General features: G+C 40.3%; 1 protein-coding gene across 2 annotated transcripts in view; it reads left to right on the plus strand.

The window, feature by feature from the left end:
* The first annotated feature begins 351 nt into the window (after positions 1 to 351).
* ENTPD1 (ectonucleoside triphosphate diphosphohydrolase 1) overlaps positions 352 to 23312 on the plus strand; it is a 108055-nt gene continuing 85094 nt past the window's right edge. For both annotated transcript variants that reach the window (XM_063435169.1, XM_063435170.1), the window contains exon 1: positions 352 to 988. In XM_063435169.1, the coding sequence (XP_063291239.1) occupies positions 973 to 988 (16 nt within the window). In that variant the 5' untranslated portion in view covers positions 352 to 972. The remainder of the gene's footprint in view (positions 989 to 23312) is intronic.

Genomic DNA, 23312 nt, shown 5'->3' on the forward strand with positions numbered 1-23312 from the left:
AGAATCAAGGAATTAACAGGTAAAGTTAAATCTGGCTTTGAGCCAAGAGAACCCCAATGAACTGTGGTTTTAGTCCACTTGGTTATACTACAATACTAACATCAACAGGCTGGCTTAGAGTAATGGGAGTTGCAAACCTAAAGCTTGGTGAGTTACAAATTAAAGATGGGGGAGTTAATCTAAATGTAAAAAAATAAAAAAACAGTGAACAAACCATTATGTTCCTAAATGTAATTTTCCCTTAAACCCAGCATCACATGAAGCCTTGCTGTGTGGATGTAGCACCACCTCGCCCCCCTGTGCTGTGCCCTAGCTGTTGTTTTGACAGCTCTGCAGTAAGCCAGGAGGGCAGTCATTACAGGGACTGAAAGGTGATATTATCACTGTCTCCTTCAAACATGAAAGAGGCGGTAGCATTGTTGGTACTCCTGTAAGACAGGGCTGGCTCTTTAAACACAGGGATTATTTTCTCTCTCTCGCTTTTCTCCCTTCTCTCCTTTCTCAAATGCATTCTTTCCAGTGCCGAGCCGCTTCAAAGGATGAATAATGACCGCCTCTGTTTGCAGCTCAGGGTTATTATTCCATGTGAGAGCCTGTGGCTGCACCGGACTGGGATCTGCTGCTGTTGGCTGGCTGTGCAGGGGACATTAACATAGGGACTGTTTACAAGGGGCATTTAAACCCAGAGAGAGAGAGAGCATCCCAGATCTCCTTTCTGCTGGGATCACCCGTAGTGACAGGGATCTCCTGCATCATCATCTTCTTCAACAGCAGGCCCCTTCATCTCATGCAACCTCTTCGCCCAGAGCTTCCGTACTGACCCTGCTTTCACCAGGATCTCCCATGTCAAAGCTAGAAAAAAAAACTGAATCCACCCACATGCATGGTCCTTTAAATAGGCAAGTCCTATGTGCATCTCTCAGTGAGACCGCAGCAGGCAGAGGCTGAGCAAGGAGCAGGGGATCTGAACTGATGGAAGAACCAAAAGGTAAGTGGCACCAGGACTGTCCTGTCTTTTAACCCCTTACAGTAATGGAGTTTTTTTTTTAATGCACCTTCCAGCGGCACTGAATGGGTTAACACACCCTCCTCCTCCTCCATTTCCTTTTGGAATCTTAGAGGAAAAAGTGGTAGAATCCTGTGCTACTACTAGACAATCGCTGCCCCTGGCCGTTTAACCCGCTGAGTGCCAGTGGAATGTGCTGGACATCTGACACTTAGCCTTTGAATGCACTGACCCGTAACACTTGAAAGGAAAGAAAAAAAACAGACTTCCGTCACAAGTCTGTACGAGTGTAACGGAGATAAACTGGTTAAGACGTTTAGGAAACTTTTTTGTTTCTCGCCCTTTTTCTTGCAATTCATTTTTCATTTTGTAACTTCTGTTTTTTTTTTTTTTAACTTTCTGAATGCTAGAGGTTAGGTGGAGGAAGCACATGTCGGTAACGGTTGTTTAAATCTACCAGAGGGGCTTTCTATGAAAGCATGCTTTGTCAATGGCCTATAATGTAACATAGTGATGGTTACATTAAATAGATTGGGGCTAACTGCACCCCACTGACTGGCAAAGTGTGAGGAGGAGTGTCACGTGTCTTAAAGTTTAACCCCTTAAGGACACAAGACATGTGTGACATGTCATGATTCCCTTTTATTCCAGAAGCTTGGTCCTTAAGGGGTTAAATGTTCTGTATTTAATAAAAAAAAACTGTGTGTGTACACATACATAGATATATCTGTGTATGCGTGTGTAAACATACATAGGTGTGTGTGTGTGTGTGTATGTGTGTATATATGTATATATATGTATATATATATACACACACACACACACACATTTTTTCACTATGCATTACTTTAATTAGAATCCACTCATTTCCTGTGTGTTAACACATTTCGCAATGGATTGTAAATACATATTTATAAATAACACTAAGCAGCACACTTGCCATCTAACATTATGATGATGCCTGATCACTCATTTTATTCAACTCTGTGATTTCCTGCTGCTTTTTTGTAACACGTTTGCTAATGACCCTGTGTGTTTTGACAAATGAATCACTTGATTGTCTTTTTTCTTTTTCTTTCATTCTTTTGTTCTTTTCTTATAAAGTGTGCTAATCAAAATAACATCCACTTTTTGTGGTCTTTGAATGGCTTTGCAAATGAATTCATTACATGTTCACAAATGTAAAGATTGAATGCCTCGTATTGTGGTTTAATTATTAACTGGTTCATATATGACCAAATGATGGCAGTCATAGTGGGAGTTGTAGACCTGCAACATCTAGTGGGGGGGAAGTGGGGTCTTTCGGTTTGGATGCTCCTTCTAGTGTAGTGGAATGAGCGTAGTTCAACATCTACTTTGTATATTCACAAATTCATGGTTCTGAGAGCCATAGGTCAGATATTTCCAATTGATGGACTGTTGCTTTTTAATCTCACTGTTACCCTGGAGCTTGTTTGAGTTACTATTCTGAATAGCGAGGGGAAGGGTGTCTCATTCCTGGGGCATTGCTTGACCATGTTGATCGTTTTGGAGAACATCGTGACCTTGCTGTGCAGTAAAATAGCTCCAGACATTCTACATGCTGAGAGCATCTCATTGTCTTTACTTTTATAAAGCTCTCTAAACTGAAGCTGACCCTATTGTTATGGAAAGTTACCCGTTAAGCAACTTTATTATTGCAAAGCACGTAAACACACACAGACATTCCTAGTATTTGGCATTATTGCCTTAAGACAAAAGGTAGACAATAGTCTGTTTAATGACCTACCAAATGGACCTTCATTTCCAAATGGCCAGCCAATCAGTTGATGGGCTTCATACAGTAAGATACATTAAGTGACAAACTTGGAAAAGCATGACAAAGTAATGCATTGGGTACTCTTTATCCCAATGAGAGATCATGTAGTCTGCGCAGTGCGTGCAATATACATTCTGTCTCTTTTGCATGTTTGGTTCCTATAGAATGACAATACCTGGAGCCTTTAATGGCTCTGCAGACCACGATTTCAATATCACTGATGGAGACTGTTAAATTTACTGCATCCTTTATGTCCGCTAACAGCATATTGCTAGTTTCAATAATTTGTATTTGTTTATTAACTAGACATGTGCCGAAATGTCATTATTCTTCATTTGCCCGAATAAAATTCCTGTCAGTCAATGAAATTCCAAATTGATCTTACCTGCACAGGTGGAACTTGGAATCGATTAGTTCAACAAATGACCCGTACTAATCAGCTTAAACACATTTTTACACGTCTACACTTAACAGAAATTTCATCAAGCACATTTATGCGATGGAGAATTGTTGGCCATCATCTATTCGTATTGTTGCATGGCAAATACAGGACGGACACATGCACTGCAATAGACCATGCCAGAATAATAAATGATGTACTTGAATTGCCGAGGTCCCTAGCTGATTATGGTCCAATTAATGTATAGCTATATATTGATTTAGGATCATTTCAAATTGTACTATAGGTCAGGTAAAACTGATCATTCCAAATTATATTTGATTTGTGAATAGACTTTTTGTGTGTGTGTGTATATGAACATTTTATTATATATTTTCTAAAATCGAGGTGTGCCATTAAGGGTTTTAGATAAAGGGCCTGCAAGATTGCAATAAAAAAGTAAAGGGGAGGGGAGTTGAACCGGTTTGTGAAGTTCTTTGAAGTTAAGTTGTTATGGTGCCAGGAGATTCCTGGAATTTGCTCCCCTTTAGGGTTTTAAATCGTTCAGGAAGTCTATGTTCCAGCACCTGATCTTTACTTTTCTCCCTCTCCTTTCCTTTGCTGAAAAGCTTTAAAATGGAAGATTCTTGCTGCCGCAGGCAGGGTCGTCACTGATTGGCTGAGAGCTGACACGCTCAACCAATCCGAGGCACACCGTTTACATAAACTGGTTAAGAAAAATAAGTTTGTTTCGTAAGCCTTTTTGTGAATGGGAAGCCACTGATTGGCTGAGAGCATCAGCCGACCGCTTTCCGCCAATCAGCGGGTGCCACTGCCCACAACAGCTATATCTATCTTTTTCACGACTACTTAGCTATTAAAGGTGAGCCCAGAGTTTTCCTTCGATAAAGATGTTATGGTGCCCGGAGTGTTCCTGTAACAAACCACTTCTTCCGCTGCCCAGAAAGGTTCTCATCGCAGCTTTGAATTCTCCTTTCTGTGACGTCATCTATACTGATGGCTTATCTCCAATCAATTGTATGCACGGTAGTATTCCCTTCCGCTTTGAACTCCAATTTAAAGCTAGTGAAACCGGAAACCCACCCATTTGTCTCCTTGACAGCTAAAAAGCAAAACCATTTAGGGAAGACAGTCTTTATTATAGGGGCCTAGCCTGGTTTTGATCTCTTACAACTAGGGTCACCAGAAAACTGCTCTCGGTCAGGGCTAAGCAAGCTCATTTTTACATGGGCTTGGTGATGAGGACACTTGGACCATGGAGAAAGTGCTTTAGCAATGCTCTCTGTATGGTCTGCACTGTGTGGGGTTAGATGGGAGGCTCTCCGTAAGTCTTGTGTTAACAGTGGCCCGAGCTTCCTGTGTGAGGCCCTAACTCCTTTCAGTGTTGGACCATACATTTTATCCACAAGTTGGACAAGGTGTGTCACTGTTGTGCACCCCTTGCAGACACTGTAGTTAAACCCCAAACCACCTCAGCAAGCCAAGTACTTTCAAAGTTTTGTAAAATAATTTGCTAATTGAATTATTATTTTTTTAATATTATTATTTTCATACATTTTGTGTGATTTTTGTAGAATTTTTTTTTTTAAATGGTTTAAGTTCTGATTATTTTCACTGTTTTTGCAGTTGTTAAATGCATTGATAGTTGCAACATAAAGAGAATCTCTACAGCCACATTAGAATATGATATAATAAAGGAATCTATATTTCAAAGTATGTCCTGGGGAATAAATCTTTATCCAACTCAATACTTCTTTGATAAAAGTTTGAAAGTTGGATGGAGGTGGCCACACGACCAAATGCACCTGAGCTTTGAGATGTATTAAAGATATTGCAATTGGAACACTTACTACTGAACTCCACACATTTTAATCACGTGACTAGCTGTATCACACAACACATCATAATAATTAGTGACTGTAGAACAATTATGGCATATGTAGTCCATTTACATGGGATTTGCTTGCAAATCATGAAACTAGTTTTAATATTTGTGTATTTAATACTACAGCAAAATAGAAATCCTGTACTTCGTGTTCTCTGTCTCTTGGATTTCTTGTATACCTTAACATGGGTAAATCCATGTCTAGATCTTTAGTCACTATGGAATTAGATGCATAACTTGAAATAAGATTAAAACAATGAGTGACAGTAATTCTCCTACTTAACAAACCTGGTCTATTGTAGGGAGGAATTAAGTGTCTCCAAAACAAATCAGCAGAATGATTATCCCTTATCAATAAACAAAGGTACTACAGTTTTAGATCCCTGAGGAAGTACGTGGAAGGCTTGAAATGTGTTGCTGCCCCCTCTCCCCTCCTCCCTCCCCTCCGTTTTGTACCTTGTCACCATAGATTGAAATTAATTTCCTTTGGATCATACCAACTCTAACAAGTTCCTGGTGGTTTGTCCCATGTTTGGGAGCTGGTTCATTTAAATTCAAACTGCTACAGTGTTCTATCGAAATGATTGTTGATAGGCAACCTTTAGCTCAATGTGAATTTTGAACCGGGTCACAGAATACTCAGCCAAACTTTCAATTGCCAATGGAATTGCCAATCCTTGTCTGGGTAACCATAAAATCACTGTTAAAAGTATGGGCCTAGATTGACCTTGCAAAGCATCATGAGATTAGTAAGAGCCACGACATAGGCTGCCAATAATGTAAAAACACTACTCAAAACCACTATAATACATAATATATAGTTTTGACAAGTGTAAATGTTTTCACTTTTTAAATTTGTGTTCCAGTGTTTTTATTATAGCAATTTATAGTGGACCTATCGGCCACATATTTATTGATATTATATTATGGCAAAAATGCTGCGCCATTCAGCATTGACCCAAGACACACATCTAGTGACCGACTGAGTGACTGCCACTGGAGGGGTCCCAAGGCGGCAATGTAAACACTGCCTATGAAAAGGCAGTGTTTACATTAAATTGCTTGTATGGACATACTATACACAGAACAACTACATTAAGCTGCAGTTGTTTTGGTGACTATAGTATCCCTTTAAACACTCCCTGTACCAAGGTGACCGCTTTAATTTAAATATTCCCTGCCAAGGTGACATATTTACTATGTTTTCTGTTGTTACTGTCATTTGTATGTGTCAGGAACGCACTTGGCTGGTAAGCGTGGGCTCCTGACAAAGCGCAGCTTGTCCTATTGGGTTAAAGCAGTCATGTTGCCTACTACGACTTTTCAATTTTTAGGTGATTCATTTTGTGTAGAAATTTTGCAAAGTTGCACATCTTTATTTTGTAAAAGCATGTTTTTTATTTTTTCTTGTCATTTTTTAAAAACATATTTTTATTTTATATATATGTTTATGTATGTTATTTTTTTTTTTTTTTAAAGCAATTTATTAAAGGGATACTATAGTGCCATGAATACAAAGCTGTATTCCTGGGACTAAAGCTCCCTCTGCACCTCCCTATTTTTCACCCTTTATATACTTTGCTGATCCCAGCACCAAAGTCCCTCGGCGCTGGGTTGTGGCTTCGCCTCCTCCGTTACTTGACAAGGGGGTGCTAATAAGTATATGTGACGAGTGCCAGGCCCACATTAGGCCCTCCCCATAGGAAAGCATTAAATCAACGCTTTCCTGTGAGGAAATACCTGACGCTGGATGTCCTCATGCAGAGCATGAGGACGTTCAGAGTCAGCGGAGCAAACGTCTAGTAACATTCCAAAAGCGCCTCTAGTGACTAAATTAGTGCTGCAATGTAAACATTGCAGTTTCTCTAAAACTGCAATGTTTTACATTGTAGCACCAAGAGCAATAGGGACACTGTATTGAGAGCTTGAGCTGAAGTGGTCTAAATGCCTATAGTGTTCCCTTAAGGTAAATTGCCTATTTCCAGCCATTATTAATGATCATATAAACACAATGTTTTCAGTCTCCGGAGCACTTGTTAGAATGTAATTTTTCTTTTCTTTTTTTTTCTCTTTTTTTTTTTTTTTTTTACATGTAGTGTACTTTTATTTCTATATGAACCGCAACAAGTACCGCAAAGCTGAACCCATTAAGTATTTCAAAAAACACACTTAATTTTACAGAAAATCGCTTATAAAAAAAAAACTTCATATTGAATGTTTTGTACGTATTACTTAATACTTGTGTCTTGTTAATTCTTTATCTTCTATATGTGTATACAATATATAGCCAGTCACTGCTAAGCTAAGAATGCACTTATTATTATTATTATTATTATTATTACTGGCATTGATATAGTGCCAAAAATTCCGTAGCACTTTACAATATTGTAAGGGGCTGGGAGATTTAACAATACATGAGACCATTACAAAAGCTTACAGGAACAATAGGTTGAAGAGGACCCTGCTCAAACGAGCTTACATTCTAGAGGAGGTGGGGTATAAAACACAATAGGACAGGAAATAGCAATCAAACAAGGTGGGAGTGAAGCAGAGCTGGAGGAGAGAGTAGAGTGCTGCCCTTTAGGGGAGAGCAAGAGATGGGTATGTGAGGTAGAGCTTACTTTGGGAGCTTACTTTGGAAGGCCATAAGCTTTCCTGAAGCGATGAGTTTTAAGGCAGGTAGGTAGGCTATTGGTGGTAGGTAGGCTATTCCAAAGAAAAGGAGCTGCCCGCGAGAAGTCCTGCAAGCGTGAGTTGGCTGTACGGGTGCGAGCAATGGACAGGAGAAGGTCACGGCAGAGAGAACGAGAAGGGACATACCTATGAATAAGTGAAGAGATATAAAAGCGACTAGAATTGTTCAGTGCTTTATAGGTATGGAAGAGTACTATGAATTGACTTCTATAGGATACAGGAAGCCAATGTAAGGACTAACAGAGGGGTGAGGTCTGAGAGGAGCGACTGGAGAGGAAAATCATTCATTACAGACTGTAGTGGGGCACTTGATTTAATCCTCAAAGTTTAGAGACGTTTGTTACTTCTGTTTGTCTCCTGATGGTAGGATGAGTGAAAATAGATGGAATTGTACCTCAGGGACATGTCTTGCTGGGGTTTGTCTTGGTTTTTAGTTGGAAGGTGCTGAACACATGCATACCTCTAGAAGCTCGATATTGTCTGTGTAAATAAGATACACTGTTCTTGCTCTGAATTACATTTTGTTTGCATAAATTGTTATTAGTAAGTCTACTAATAGTTTCTAAAATTAAAAAAATCCCTCTGCTTCCGTTTGAAATGTTAGGACTCGGTATGCACATCTCCATCTCAAAAGGGGAATGATTAAACTAGGATGGGACGGGGCTGCCGTACAAATGGGCTGGAATTCCACCAATGTGGCCATGTCTACATTCTTCTGTGGGCTTGGGTGGGAGGTGGTCACTGTTAATGACATTCTTCTTGCCTAGAGATTAGTTTTGTGGCACGCAGAGCTAGCAATTAACGTCCTCTGTGGCAAACCCTTCAAGTTGCAATGTGTCAAAATCCTACAAATGGTGTTTTTGGTTATTTTCCCCTTCAAACTTTCACATTCAAGAAGACATTTTAAATCTATTGCAGAGTTAATGACCACAAATGACAAATATCTGAAGGGATTATGCAAGATAGAACAGGGTGCCATTTTCTATGTCTACAGAGCACCTTGATGAAGAGAAGAGATCAAAATGTTTGTGAGTTTAAGAGGCTATGTTTTACTTCAATGGGTGAGCACGAGCAGGCTACACAGGTCTATTGGCTTTCAATCTGACATCCAAGTCTAGTACATTGCATATCTCCTGTAACCCAAGACTTTTTGTTACTTTTTTAAATGTTTTACTTATTGTTATAGTGGCTTAAGCATTCTGTGATTCTGAGTTTTTGTTTCTTGCCCTTGATATTCACTCTTTCTCCTGCAGTGTTGAAACCTTAATACCCACACCTCCCTTTAAAAGAGTAGCTGAGCCATAACAAAAATACACTGTAGAAGTCTCCATTCACATAAAAACACTGGGCTTTAGTTTTCGAACGGAGGATCAGGTGTTGGTCATAGCTCACAGGGCCTTGGCAGTAGTAGACCCACAATAAAAACCAGTGTAACAGGAGTTAAGGCGGTGCATACGGATCTGTATTTTGGAACCATGAAGTGTGTTCCAGTGACTGCTCTGATCTCTGCTACTTGACTACAATTGAGTGCGCAAATCCCATCTTTCCCAGATATTTGGATGATATCAAACCGCTCTTCGGTAAGCAACAATTGTTACTAGTCCACTGGCCATGGTGCGCTCACAGTGCTATGCACATAAAGGTCTATAGTGAATATGAGTTTTTAAGTTTTGGCGTTTTTTTTGTTTTGATTTTCGCAAAACCATTTTGAAGTGGAAACTAGAGAATGTCCTTCTTTCTGGCTCTACTCATAATACTCATTTGACCTGTTATGGGGAAAAATGTGTATATTTCATGTTTTTCATGCTGTATGATATTGCAGACATATATTGTTCTTTCTGTGGTATTGTTACATTGTGTTACTGTTTTGTTTTTGTTAGGAAATGAGGAACTACACAAATGTAGGAAGTAAGGGTGGTTCAAGATTGCCACCATGGTTTCCCTTTTGCAATCTACACATCGCACAATTGACAGAGCTTCACAGATGTTCTTTATGGGCGAAGACTTGCTCCTTATTTATTACTATTATTTTATTATTCATAATGCACCATCAGATTCCATAGCGCTGTACAATGAGTGGACTAACAGACATATAGTTGTAACGAGACAACTGGACGTACAGGAACAGAGAGGTGGAGGGCCCTGCTCAGTGAGCTTACATTCTAGAGGGAGTGGGGTATAGTGACATAAAGGGTAAAAGTAGGGGTATGGAGTAGGTTGTTAGAAAAGTAGTCACTGATGGCTTAGTAGTTAATTTTGACATTAGCAGGAGAGGAGTCATGGGGGGGTGAGGGATAAAAACCTGCTAACAGTTTAATTGATATGCTTCCTTGAAGAAGTGAGTTTTAAATGATTTTTTTGAATGAGTGGAGACTGGGTGAAAGTCTTACGGGGAGGGAAGGGAGTTCCACAGAGGAGGTGCAGCCCTGGAGAAATCTTGGTGGCAAACATCAGAGGTGGGATTGCAGACAGAGGATATACGTAGGGTTTTTGGCAAAGCGTAGGGCCCTTGACGGGAGATACATGTATATTAGGGGGGATAGGTCGGTTGGAGCAGCATTATGTAGGGACTTGTAAGCAAGCAGCATTTTAAATTGAGCCCTATATGTAACTTGAAGCCAATGCCTGGACTTACAGAGCGGCGAGTCGTGGGAGGTGCAAGCAGACAGGAAAATGAGCCTCGCCGCCGCATTCATTATAGATTGCAGCGGTGCAATCTGGGAACATGTAAGACCACTGAGAAGGGAATTGCAGTAGTCAATGCGAGAGAAAACAACAGCATGGACCAGCACCTTAGCCGCATTTGGCGTTAAATAGGGGCGGATGCGCACTATGTTTTTTAGATGGAAGCGACAGGATTTGGCGATTGAACATGAGGAGTGAAGGAGAGGTTGGAGTTAAAAAGAACACCTAGGCAGTGAGCCTGCGAGGTAGAGGTGATGGTAGCGCCATTGACTTGGAGGGAGACAGACATAGGAGTGGTAACACTTGAGGGAAGAAAGACCAGAAGTTCTGTTTTGGACAAGTTAAGTTTAAGGAAGTGAGCAGCCATCCAGTTGGAAATCGCAGAGAGGCAGTCAGAGACACGAGTCAAGATGAGCGGAGAGAGATCAGGAGAGGACAGGTAGATTTGCGTGTCATCTGCATAGAAATGATAACGGAAGCCAAAGGAGGTAATGAGTTTACTAAGGGAGGCGGTATAATTAGAGAACAGTAGGGGACCAAGGACAGAACCTTGGGGGACGCCGACAGAGAGTGGTAGGAGGAAGAGTCAGAGAAAGAAACATTGAAAAAGCGCTGGGAGAGGTAGGAGGAGCACCAGGAGAGAGCAGTATCCCGTAGACCAAAATTATGGAGAATGCGGAGAAGCTGTTGATGATCAACAAAGGCAGAAGAAAGATCAAGGTGAATTAGGATAGAGTAATGGCCACGAGATTTAGCAGCAATTAAATTGTTGGATACTTGGGTCGAAGCAGTTTCGTCAGAATGACCAGCGCGGAATCCAGACTGAAGGGGGTCAAGCAGAGAGAGTTGGATTCGAGAAAGTCAGTCAGTCTGGTGTACACAACCCTTTAGCACTTTCCTCCATATTAGCATGTTTTGCTTCGATAAATATTCTCCCTCCCACCCTTGCTGCCATTAGCCCTGATTGTCGCATAGCTCTATCTACGATTTAAAAATAAACCAAAATAAAAATTATTTAAATTTTCACAATTAAAATTTATAATATCAAGTAAATATACAATTATTTCTGTGTGAGTGTGAAACCTAGCATATGAAATGAGTATATTTCAGGAGAACTGAAAAAGGATGAAGGCAGCAGCAATAGGACAAACAATTTTCAATGTTAATCCCACAAATAACTAACCAGCTGTCTGAACTATCACATGTATAAGTTATTATTCTTTAATGCTGTTTTTTTTTTTGTTTTTGTTTTTTACTAAACTGTTATTTGTTAAACTTTTAAACTGTTATTTGTGGTTAGTTGATGGAGTTAGAAAATCTACTCTGAGATAATTGAAAAAAAATTTTGGGGAAAAAATCCAAATTTGCCATAAACGGAACTAGCTGTTTAGTAAATAAAATCCTAGATATTTTTCCATTAAACGACCACTATAGTGCCAGGAAAACAAACTCGTTTTCCAGGCACTATAGGGTAATTTGGTCCCCCCACCCTCAGGGCCCCCCTCCCGCTGGGCTGAAGGGGTTAAAAGCCCTTCAGCCACTTGCCTTTCTCCAGCGCCGGGCTCCCTCAGCGCTGAGGAACTCTCCACCCCCTGCCCACGTCAGATCCGCATGCGCAGCAAGAGCCGCGCGCATTTAAACCGCCCATAGGAAAGCATTACTCATAAGTTTGAAGAATGCACAGATGCACTGTAGATGTTTCAAACTTGCAGTTACAATGGCTTCTGTTGCAATGCAGACAAGTTTCTGATATGTAATAGAAGAAAATACAATCATGCAAAAAATTCTTAACTAGTGAAGCGCATATGTGTTTTAATTGTGCGATAGCGCTGCACCCCAGGTCTGCATTCCTCATAAAAAAAACATTCTGCAGGATCTGAAAGCCAGTCTGCAGTCAGGGCTGAGTGGGAAGGTGCACACCAGGCCCACATCCCTCTGCATAAAGATATTTTTTTTTCAGTCCAATATTTCCCTGCCACCTCTCTGCTCCACCTTAATCTATAGGCCAAGGGTCCGCAACCTATGGCATGGCACTCGAGGTGCCTTTGTACAGCACTCATGGCTGGCAGAGGCAAACAAGCTCTGGCCTATTGGGATCCCATTTGGACTTCAGATATGTACTGATGCAAACTGAGTGGCGATTGGTGAGTGGCGAACAGTCACCACAAATACAACACCACTGACAATCCACATACACGCAAACAACACCACAAGCAGCCTGTCACATGCAGTTACTATAAGCACCCCCACATGTACACACATCAAACACAAAATGTGCTATATCATCCATGCATACAATTCCACAAGCAGCCCACATACACAATACCACAAACTACTTATGAACATCTACTGTACAATGTAGCAGCCCACATACTCACAAATACAGTGCTACAAAGCAACTGTAGCACCCATAAATGACACAGGCAGAATACAGCAACATACACACCTCAATCAAAACAATTAGGACCGACACGCCAATGGACTTCAAAATCTTGTTTTGGCACAGTACTGCTAAAAGGTTGCCTACTCCTGCTATAGACTATGCTTCTTAATCTATGGGAAAGACCCAATTATTACCTAATAACGATATTACTAACTTGGTCCTCACACCTTTGACAGCTTTGCTATGTTTTTACTACCTCTTGTCTCAAAGCCTATTGGCCATCTTACATAGAACTTTGTATTATTGTATTAAATTATTACAATTGTCATTTTTATAGAGCCAATATATCCTGCAGAGCTATAAGAAATTGAGATATATATATATATATATATATATATATATATATATATATATATATATATATATATATATGAAATGGGCTCACTCTCAGGGCTTCCAAAAAAACGTGCTTTATCGGGTTAAATGTAGGGTACATCAAAACAGACCAATGTTTGAAAGCATTAGATATGCGCTCTAATATGAGGACCCTTAAATGGTGGAATGAGAGCCAAATTCAGGACTCTCCTGACAAATTTGGGGCTCTTGGCAAGTATAGGCGAATTGCCATCTGCAAAAACAGTTGCATATATATTTTTTTCAGTTTAAAAAAAAAAAAAATATATTCTTTATTTATTTCAAGACAGAGTAATAACATACATCGTGTCCAGAACATGAGTATACTATACAAAGACACACTTAAACGTATAAATGTTAACAATACATGTAGGTAGAAAAATCATTTCCGTACCAAGCATATCATTGGTAGCCCGTATAGTCATGTAGTACATTGTGTCTTCAAGCCAATCTTGGAGATTCACAACATTCAACAACCTGCCTTGGTTTTTATTTTTGTAATTAAAATAGAATCCTGTACAATCTTTCTAACAACGTAGTAAAGAAATAGAGCACTTTTTGCTCGATAGTCTATACCCCTGTTAAGAACGTCAGAAGATGGTGTAATAGCATATTTTGCTAGTTCCATAAAGAATCATTCGCTATACAATTGTACATGATCAACAAGAAATAAGGAAAAGTAAGTGAATAGAAAAGAGATTAGTGAGGGGCGGGAGGAGCTCGGAGCGAGTATCGTCGTAGTCTGCCTGTGTCACCACTTGCGAGAGGTGGACAGGTCTACACACAGTGTCCGGTACGGTCCCTAGGCCGTTTGGTTCCCAAGACTCCCCTAGGGGGGTCCTAGAGGTCTCCCTGTTTGAAGATAGGACTTTTGAGAGTTTTAACTTGATTTTTATTTATTTTGAAAGGAGAAAACAATTCCAGGAAAATAACTCTATACTTTCCTTCCTGGTCTTAGACTGTATGCAGCGGTATAATGCATGCATCAGGATTAGCAAAGTGGTATTTTTCTTTTCTAAATCCTACTCAAAAGCAGGGTATTGTGTCTTTGCAGGTGTAATGGGTAAGTACAATGCCAAAACAAATGGTATGTATGAATGGAAAATAAAGTGGGTTCATAAGTATTTCTCTTCATTGACTTTACAAGAAATATATATCTAAAATACACTTAGCATTTATTTTCTCTCCATTAGTGAGGTTTCTAAAGGTCAAGTGGAACGTTATGACTTCCTGCTTTTAAATTACACTTTAAGTGACTTGTTTGTCTTTTGATTTATTTACTTTTAAAGTGCTTTCTAACAAATGCTTTTTCTTATTTAAAAGGATGTGTATAATACAAAGTGATCTATATAATGGAAAAAAAAATCCATCAACACAAGCACGTTATATTCATCTGCATGTGGCTGAAATTTTCAGGGATTTTTAAAAACAAACAAACGACTTTTCAGTCTTTTATTATAAAGCAGAGCAGTGACTTCTCCAAAAAAAGACAGTAGTATTTTATTCCCATAAATTCTAAAATGCAGGTTTTGCGTTCATGTATGCGTAAAAGTTGGCCTGGCATTGCACAAATGTGTGTTGATTCTTTCGTGCTGTAGTTTCTGGGTATATTTTCCTGGTGTCCCCAGAATCGGACTCACTATACCCAACCTGACCACTATACCCAGACTGTCTTGACTAATACAGGACAGCTGGGTGATATGCTGCCCTGAACAGGAAAGGTAATTGTGAACAAAACCTATGCTTTTAGTTCGGAAGTAGGCAGTTTAGATGGTCCAATTGGCTTTTATCTTTTGTGTTATGTACAATATTGTACTACTATAAATTGGCGTCTCTCTCAAGGTATGACCGCAGTGCAGGTTTTGTCCGTATCCCCATTGGGACAGAACTAGGAAATTTCTAAATCCTGCACTGGGAATCACTGCCTTTGATGTATGTCTTTGCAATATGTCTATTGTTTATTTATATGTTGCCGGAAACCAGTGACGCAACTTGACTTCCATTATTCAATTAGAAATAACCCCTTGAACCAGGTACCTATTTCTGTCCTGTTTGTAAATTAAGTTTGTCTGAGACTGTCACCTTAACTCGTGTAACAAGTTAAGCACATTGAATGGGAGGATGATGACCTAGGCAATTCGTATTCTTGAAAAGGAAGACTTATTAGTTATGACAATGCAAGTATTTTTCTGAGTCATTTATTTTGGAGGAATTCTCCACTTCAGTTTTTTGGCCATCTCCACTATTTTGAGCTAAACTATGTAGTTGCCTTGTCAGTTCTGTGGAATTTGGTGAATTGACGCCATGCTCCTACATAATCTCCTACATGTATACTATTGAGCTCTGATATCTCCTCTGCCGGTGAACTTTTTTTTTTTTTCATATTCAATAGAGTAATCCTGTTGAGAAAAAAAACACAAAAACTTACCTTAAATCTCCTCATGTACACTGAACACAAAATATGTCACAAAGATACATGATGTATTCAATGTAGAAAATTGATCTATAATCACCTCACCTGTGATGCCCTCTTCTGAGCTTAATGGATGGTACTCACCGGGTAACACCCACGTGCGGTCCATCTTCGCTCCTTCTCTGGTCTACTTTCATTTCCCCTGTTTGGGTACGTTTCCCCAAGCAGAGACAACCTCCTATGTGACTCTGATATGCTGGATTCACTGCAAGCATCTGGACAGAGTGGCGTCAGACACTCCGTTCTATACTCCGTAGCAAGCGCTAGGAATACGAGCTACAGAGTTTCCATAGAGTTTCTCATGTGCTGTGGTTGCTATGCTTTGGAGAGCAGAAGAACCACCAGCGGGAGGTTCTTTATGCCTTCCCTTGTTAATCAAATGTTCGGCATAGTCTATTCCGAAGATTTGAATGAGATTGGGGGACAGATTTTTAAATAGTTTTGATTTCCTAATCTATACATTGTGTTAACAATTTCCTAGTACAAATTAAATTTTCATACTTTTTTTTTTTTTTTTTTTTAAAGCATAAGTAGTTTGGGGTATAACTGGTCCTCATAGGGGCAATAGTATTAGCATTTTAGTTTTTATTAGAATTTTTGACAATTTTTTTTTTTTATTTTATTTTATTTTTTTTAAATGACTAAGGACTCCAGATTAATTTGACATAATCACTTCTCTTTTTAAACACTTTCATATTTTACCATGGAGTAAAACTTAGAACCCGGAAAAGAGTATTTGATGGTGGGAAAATGTTATGTTTTTTCCTTATTATTATTTTAAAGACAGATGTTGATGTTCCTTCTTATCAAGACATTCATTGATTTTATAAATATTTTGCTGGAAATAATCCAGGTTCCATTTTTACTACAGTTTGTTTAATGTTCTTGTATTTTAGACTTCCAACATTTTGAGTTTTTTTATGTGTTTTTTTTTTTTTTTTTTTTTTTATATATACATGGTTGGATGTTTCCTGGCACCTTTTTTAAAATTAGTAAATTTGCTCTTAAAAATAACAGGAAATATTGACAAATATTTCAGACATTCATGAACCAGACATATTTTCTGAAAATAATCTTTGTGTCCGCTCTGTAGTCTCAATGTCTCATCAAGTTCATGATCACATTTTAGCTCCTTTTTTTTTTTTGTCAATCTTTGTTTATTGGTTTGTTTATTCCAAGAGTAATTAGAGATACAGAAATAAGCATTTAAATAAGTACATCTCTCGAGTAGCTTTCACATAGCAAAATGTACATAATGTTTTTTGGGTCACAGTGTAAATTCTTACTTTAGCTCCTTTTCCAAACAAGATATTGGAAAAGGGTCTAAAACAGATTTTGATGACAAAATATTAATATTTTGTATACTGTACAAACGGTTATTCTAAATATAAATAACAAAGTTGCAATTGGTTAAAAATAATTCCAGAAAAATTCTACATAATCACAGCTCCCTTTTAAACTCAAGATTGCATTCATTCAAATTTCCAAGTTTAGTAAATAACATGAAAGTTGTAGTGGCAACTGTCAAAAAAATTAGGGTTTTGTTCCTTTTTGGCTTGGTGGCATCACTGGAAAAAATCCACTGAACAGCGGCATCTTGAAGCTACTGAATCAGCTTAATAGCCCTGCTTTGTTTCATAGCAAATTCAGAACAAGTGTGTTTTTAAATATGCGCCTGTCCTGCTCAAAAGTCCTTCTGACTGCAGAGTTACTCTATTCAGTGACCAGGAGAACTTCCTGAGGCAGTGCTGCACATTGAACAGCATTGACATTCAGTGTCTCCTCCCTCTGCATGCAGACACTGATCTTTCCTCATAGAGAGTCATTGATTCAATGCATTTCTATGAGGAGATGCTGATTGGCCAGGACTGTGTTTGGCTTGTGCTGGCTCTGCCCCTGATCTGCATCCTTGACAGTCCAATGTCAAAGCATTGTGATTGGCTTAGATCAACACTTCTGATGATGTCAGGTAAGTAGGCAGATCAGGGACAGAGCAAGCATCTGCAGGCTGCAATAAAGGTAAGATTTTGCTATATTTAGGGGGGGCAAAGGGATGCAAAGGGGGCTAGATGGAGGTTTTAACAATATAGGGTCAGGGATACATGTTTGTGTTGCTGACCCTATAGTGTGCCTTTTAAGTCAAATTTATCCACAGGATGAAACTCTTAGCTGAGCATATCCCAGGGGCAGTATTCACCCAGGTGCATCTTGTGTCACATCGAACATTGCAGATATTACTTTTGCACTTGAGATTCCACTTTAAAACCAGTGGTGTTGCTGGTAGCATGAATTAACAGATGCATTTTTACCCGCAGCTCTCTAGAGTATTTCGTTATCTAAATGTGGAATTTAACAGAATTCTATCATGGAATTCATGGTGTATTTAGCAGAATTCTGGGGCATTCTTGGAACTGTATTCCATCCATCACCTTCAATTGCATATTAATTTGGTCCCCTCCATCCCCTACCTTGGGGTTATATTGTATCCGTGATGGTAAACTATTTTATGATGTCTGATGCCTGCCTCTAATGTTTTGTTCACACATAGCTATGATAAATCACAAATACTGTGGGATGTCTTATGTCTCTGAGAGTCAGTGGGCCCAGACAGTAAATAATTAACTGAAGCATGGCTTAGCGATGAAGATGGAAAGTCAGAAACAGAGGATAAGAGAGGTGTTGTCAAAAATTCATAAACCATGTGTATATGTTTCAAGGGCTACCTGCAAGCTAAAAAAAAAATGTCAACACGTTGTCCTTGTGGGGATGGTCTGGGCTGCTGGGGAATGTTGTTTAGTATTAAAAACAGATTAACACACCCATGGGCTTTCCTGCTCAATAGGCCGCTTGACAACTGGACCAGGGCGGAGCAGCAACTTTTTAACAAAATTACGCTAGCCGCTAGGTGGGCCTTAGCTCAAGACTGGCTGAAATCTACTACCCCTCCCATGAATACAGTTATTCTTAAAATTAAAGAACAATACATCATGGACAAACCAACGGCCCAGGTCCGAGGGTCCATGAAGACCTTCACTAAAGTCTGGGAACCCTGGGCAAGCTATGTGAACGTCTGATGGGAAACACTCCCTGCGCTTCCCTCCTCCCCCCCCCTCCGCCTAGAGGACCTATAGATACTCCACTGGACGGCGCCTACCAGAGACCCCTTCCCTCTTCTTCTCCATGCTCTCTTCCTTCTTGTCTCATCTCCCCCTTTCTCCTCGGGATTCTCTGATTACTCCTAAAATCCTAGAAAGACCGGGACAGATTGTTACTCCTATTGTTATCTCAATCTTGGCATGTATACATACCTGGTAAAATCCTATATTCGAAGTTGTGCTCCTGTATCGCTATCTCTAGCTACCTAGACCATACACCGCTCCCTCACTCCGGGCAACCCGAAAGCTATCTAGCCACTAAAAACTTGTGACATAGATGGTCAATGTATACCTCCCTCTGATGTCTGATGCCTTACACTTTGTTTTATTATTACGCAATTCTGTATTTTTATTGTGTATGCTTAGATGTACATCCTCTGTAATGTCTCCCGTGTTTCTTTCTGAGATAAAATAAAGAATTAAAAAAACAAAAACAGATTAACACTTAATGGAAAGGTGGCACTAGGGGACCCCAGACATTATGACCACTTGAATGAGAGGAAACGGTTAGCCCCTACAGTGTCCCTTTTTAATGCGTATAAGGCCTGTATTTGTGGGAGGAGTTAAGCGTTCCATATAAACGCTACTCCCCCCCTTCCTACCTGCCGTACGCACGCTGTTCACCCCACCCACCTCTCCCTCTTATACAATTCATTCGGGGAGGCCCTCTTTTTCAGGCCTACCCTCTACGTCGGTTCCGGCACACCACACCGACTTAATACCAATCACAAGGTATTTCACTATACGATATTAACCGACCACAAATATAGTTTATGTAGAGAGACCTTTGGACCATGCTGCACAACTATTAAGAAACTAAAACCTTTGAGATAACATGGAAACGGCAGCTGTCCTGATAACTACGTTTGCGGATGAATGCTTCCAAATGTGACTCAAATCCAGGTTACCCTAGTAGGTCTGTGGGTCTTAAATTCAGCAGGACTTTGAGCAACAATGTGAATTTACCAATTTATATCTGCTGAGTTTTGCCTAAGGTAAGGCAACTAAATCTCAGAATGTAGAACAGAGGTGGACAAAAGATAGATTCCTGGCTGTCATACAAAGCATCATGGTGGCTCTCCACATAGGTAGGGATCTATCTTTTGGTTTCCTCTGAGAGTTTATTCAGCACTGGAGCTGAATCCAAATCTTACGATGGACCTAATTATGTGTTTCTGGTCTCTTCCTTAGAACATTTTTGACCTCCGTTTGCAGAAAAACTGTGTAATATACATTTACAAACTACAAATTTCTGGCGTAAGAAAACACATTTTAACAAGTTGGCAGAGGCAAATCTGCTAAAAAGCCAAAGGCCAGGGCATCACTGTCCAAACTGTATAGCATGTGGAACAAGAACTCCTTTCAATAGTTTAGTTTACAGGGTACTCTCTCTGGGTTAGAGAGAGGCCCCTATGTTGCATGGAAAGTTCCCAAAATGCAGGACTGTCCTGACAAAATCAGGACAATTGACACCTATACCTGCAATGGCCCAAGGGCTTATTAAGGTCCTTCATTTGTTAATTGGGAACATATCAAATGTAGACTAGTATATACATTGCCAAAAATACCGTATTGGCATTTTGTTTTATGGTCTGTGTTTCATATGATGATCAAACAGAGCAGGATGCTTGGCCGTATTGAAATGTGTGGACCTAATACCTCTGCTCCAACAGCCGCCAGTTAATCTCCACATTGATTCATTGATGATACATATACACACTCCAAGAGCTCAGATTTCCATTTGAATAGGTCCAAGAATTAAAGGTGGATAAATTATCAGTAATGTTGGAAGTGTTGATTCCAAAGATAACTAAGATAGCAGCTGAATCACTCCCGCCCGTGACCTGCTTTCCGACTCTTAGCCAAGTACAGCACGTGCATTATGACGTTGATTCATAATGCACGCATACGCTTGTGCGTATAATTATTTTGATAGTGAACTGCATAACATCTCCTCCTTATAATTATGTATGTAAACATGGCAATTATGTCTATTTTAAATCAAGTACAATGCAAAGCTGGCTTTGCAATCTAATGTTTAGTAATGCAAAAGGGCCCAGTGCAGTTTTATTGTGTCCGTCCATGTACTCTACAAATAAAACTATAGAAGTCAAACTGATGTGAGTTAAACAGTACCTGGCACCTGCTGGAACTTTTTTAATTTTTTTTTTTTTTTTCATCCTGCATCTGGGTGCCTCCATCTTAGCTCCATGTCAATCATATTTATAGGCTCTGTCCTTTGTAACTGACCGTCAACACAGAGAAAGCATGCAAACAAGAGGAGAAATTATGCAATAAACCTTTCATAAAAATTACATTGGAACATCATATGCAAAAAACTGATTTACTAATTTGTAGGTGATTTTCAATTGATGACCGTTTTAGAGGAGTTCCCATTTAATGCCTTGATACAAATAATGCACTAAAATCTGCAAAAAAAAGAAACCATCTTTTTAAGGTCTCGTGTGCCGCAGCAGATTCATCTCCAAGCAGGGCCGGACTGGGTATACAAAGCAGCCCTGGAGAAAAACCTATGCCAGCCCCATAATTCATTATGCAATATATTGTCACATGTAATATGTAAGGCCATGTCACCCCAGATGATTGAGTAATATATAAACACAAGCCCGCCTGGCTTGTCAGTTAGCCGCAAGGCTAACAAGACATTTGCCCTGGGCATTTAGGGACGGCTTTTTTTTGCCGCCCTCTGGAAAATGCCGCCCAAGGCAAGTGCCTTGTTTGCCTTGCGGCTAATACGTCCCTGGATATGCTTCTAAAACCTCGCTTTAGAGGGATCTGACTATATATGCAGTGGAGAACCTCTGGCTTTATCAAACTAGTCCAAAACAATCTGACAGAATTCATGAGCGGTATGCACCGATTAGTAGAGCTATAACCAATGACAAACGTACACACAAGCTCCCTCACTAGCAGGCACACACAGACAAGCTCCCTCACTAGCAGACACACACAAACAAGCTCATTCACTAGCAGACGCACACAAACACACAAGCTCACTCACTTGCAGGCACGCACACACAAGCAAGCTCACTCACTAGCAGGCGCGCGCACACACACACAGTTTAATGTAGTGGTTCTGTTGTCTATAGCCTGTCCCTGCAGGCTTTTCAAGGTAAACACTGACTTTTTTAGAGAAAAGGCAGTGTTTACATTGCTTCCTAGTGACACCTCTAGTGACAGTCACTCAGACGGTTACTAGAGGTGCTTCCTGTGTCAGTGCTGCTCAGTGTGCAGCACCTACATTCAGGACCTCCATGCTCTGCATGCAGGCACTGAACGTTTCCGAAAGAGATACATTGATTCAATGCATCTGTATGATGAGATGCTGATTGGTGTAGTCTTTTGCAGCCAATCCTATGGCAAAACATTGAATTGGCTGAGATCATCAAGCTTGATGATCTCAGCCATAGAGGCAGGGCCAGTCGAGGGGAAACCAGCAAGGTATGTAGAAAGAAAAGTGAGTAAAAACACTATTCCCTAGCCAACGGGGTCTGGTAACTTAAACACACACCTTGACAGACAGACACGCAAAGACTGACACACCATGACACACACAATGATTAACACACACACACCATAACAGACCCATACACTCAAACTGACAGACTGTCTCACACATGTTTGCTACCTGTGGGGTCCAGTGGGCGACTGGCCAGGGGATTGTGCAGGCGGGCGGCATGCTGGGTGGTGGTGCAGGGCAGGTGGCTGGCTGCGCGATTAGGGAGCTGTGCTGTCTCTGCTCCCCAGCGCGCAGCTTAATGAGACCAGGGCCGGAATAGGACATCATGTTCCAGCCCCAGTCTCATTAAGTAGCGCGCAAGGGCGGTGGAGCAGAGCAGAGACAGCAGCACAGATTTCCCTCCGGCCGCCAGCAGCCTATTTGCGGCCACACCAGCTGTCTGCCCGGCCCCAGGTGCTGCGGCCCACCGGGAAATTCCTCGGTGGGCCAATCCGGCCCTGTATCCGAGGTGTAGAGCAGCGGTGCCCAAAAAGTAGATTCCCCTTTGATGTTTTAAAGCTACAGCTTCCATGCTGCTTTGTCATTCTAAAGGCATGCAAAGCATCATAGGAGTTGTAGTTCTACAACATCTTAGGATCTACCTTTTGGTGTGTACAGTAACCCCGCCGACCAGTAGAATGTTCAACAAATATAAAAACATGTTGTTTTAGTTTACAGGATCTTTTCTTGTCCTACTTACTTCTCCTTTCGGGTATGAGACGTGTAATTGAACCCTGACCTTTTCTGATCAGGACGAGTTGGACTGCTGAGTAAACTGACAGCAGTTACAAAATGGGTGAGATCAGCCTATTGACAGCGTATTTTTTTTATTTTGTGAATAAGGCTGTGCAGTGTTCGCTCAACCCGCCGACTGCAAAACCATGTAGTTATGGTCCAGG

The sequence above is a fragment of the Pelobates fuscus genome, chromosome 10 (assembly GCF_036172605.1).
Source record: "Pelobates fuscus isolate aPelFus1 chromosome 10, aPelFus1.pri, whole genome shotgun sequence".
NCBI lineage: Eukaryota > Metazoa > Chordata > Amphibia > Anura > Pelobatidae > Pelobates > Pelobates fuscus.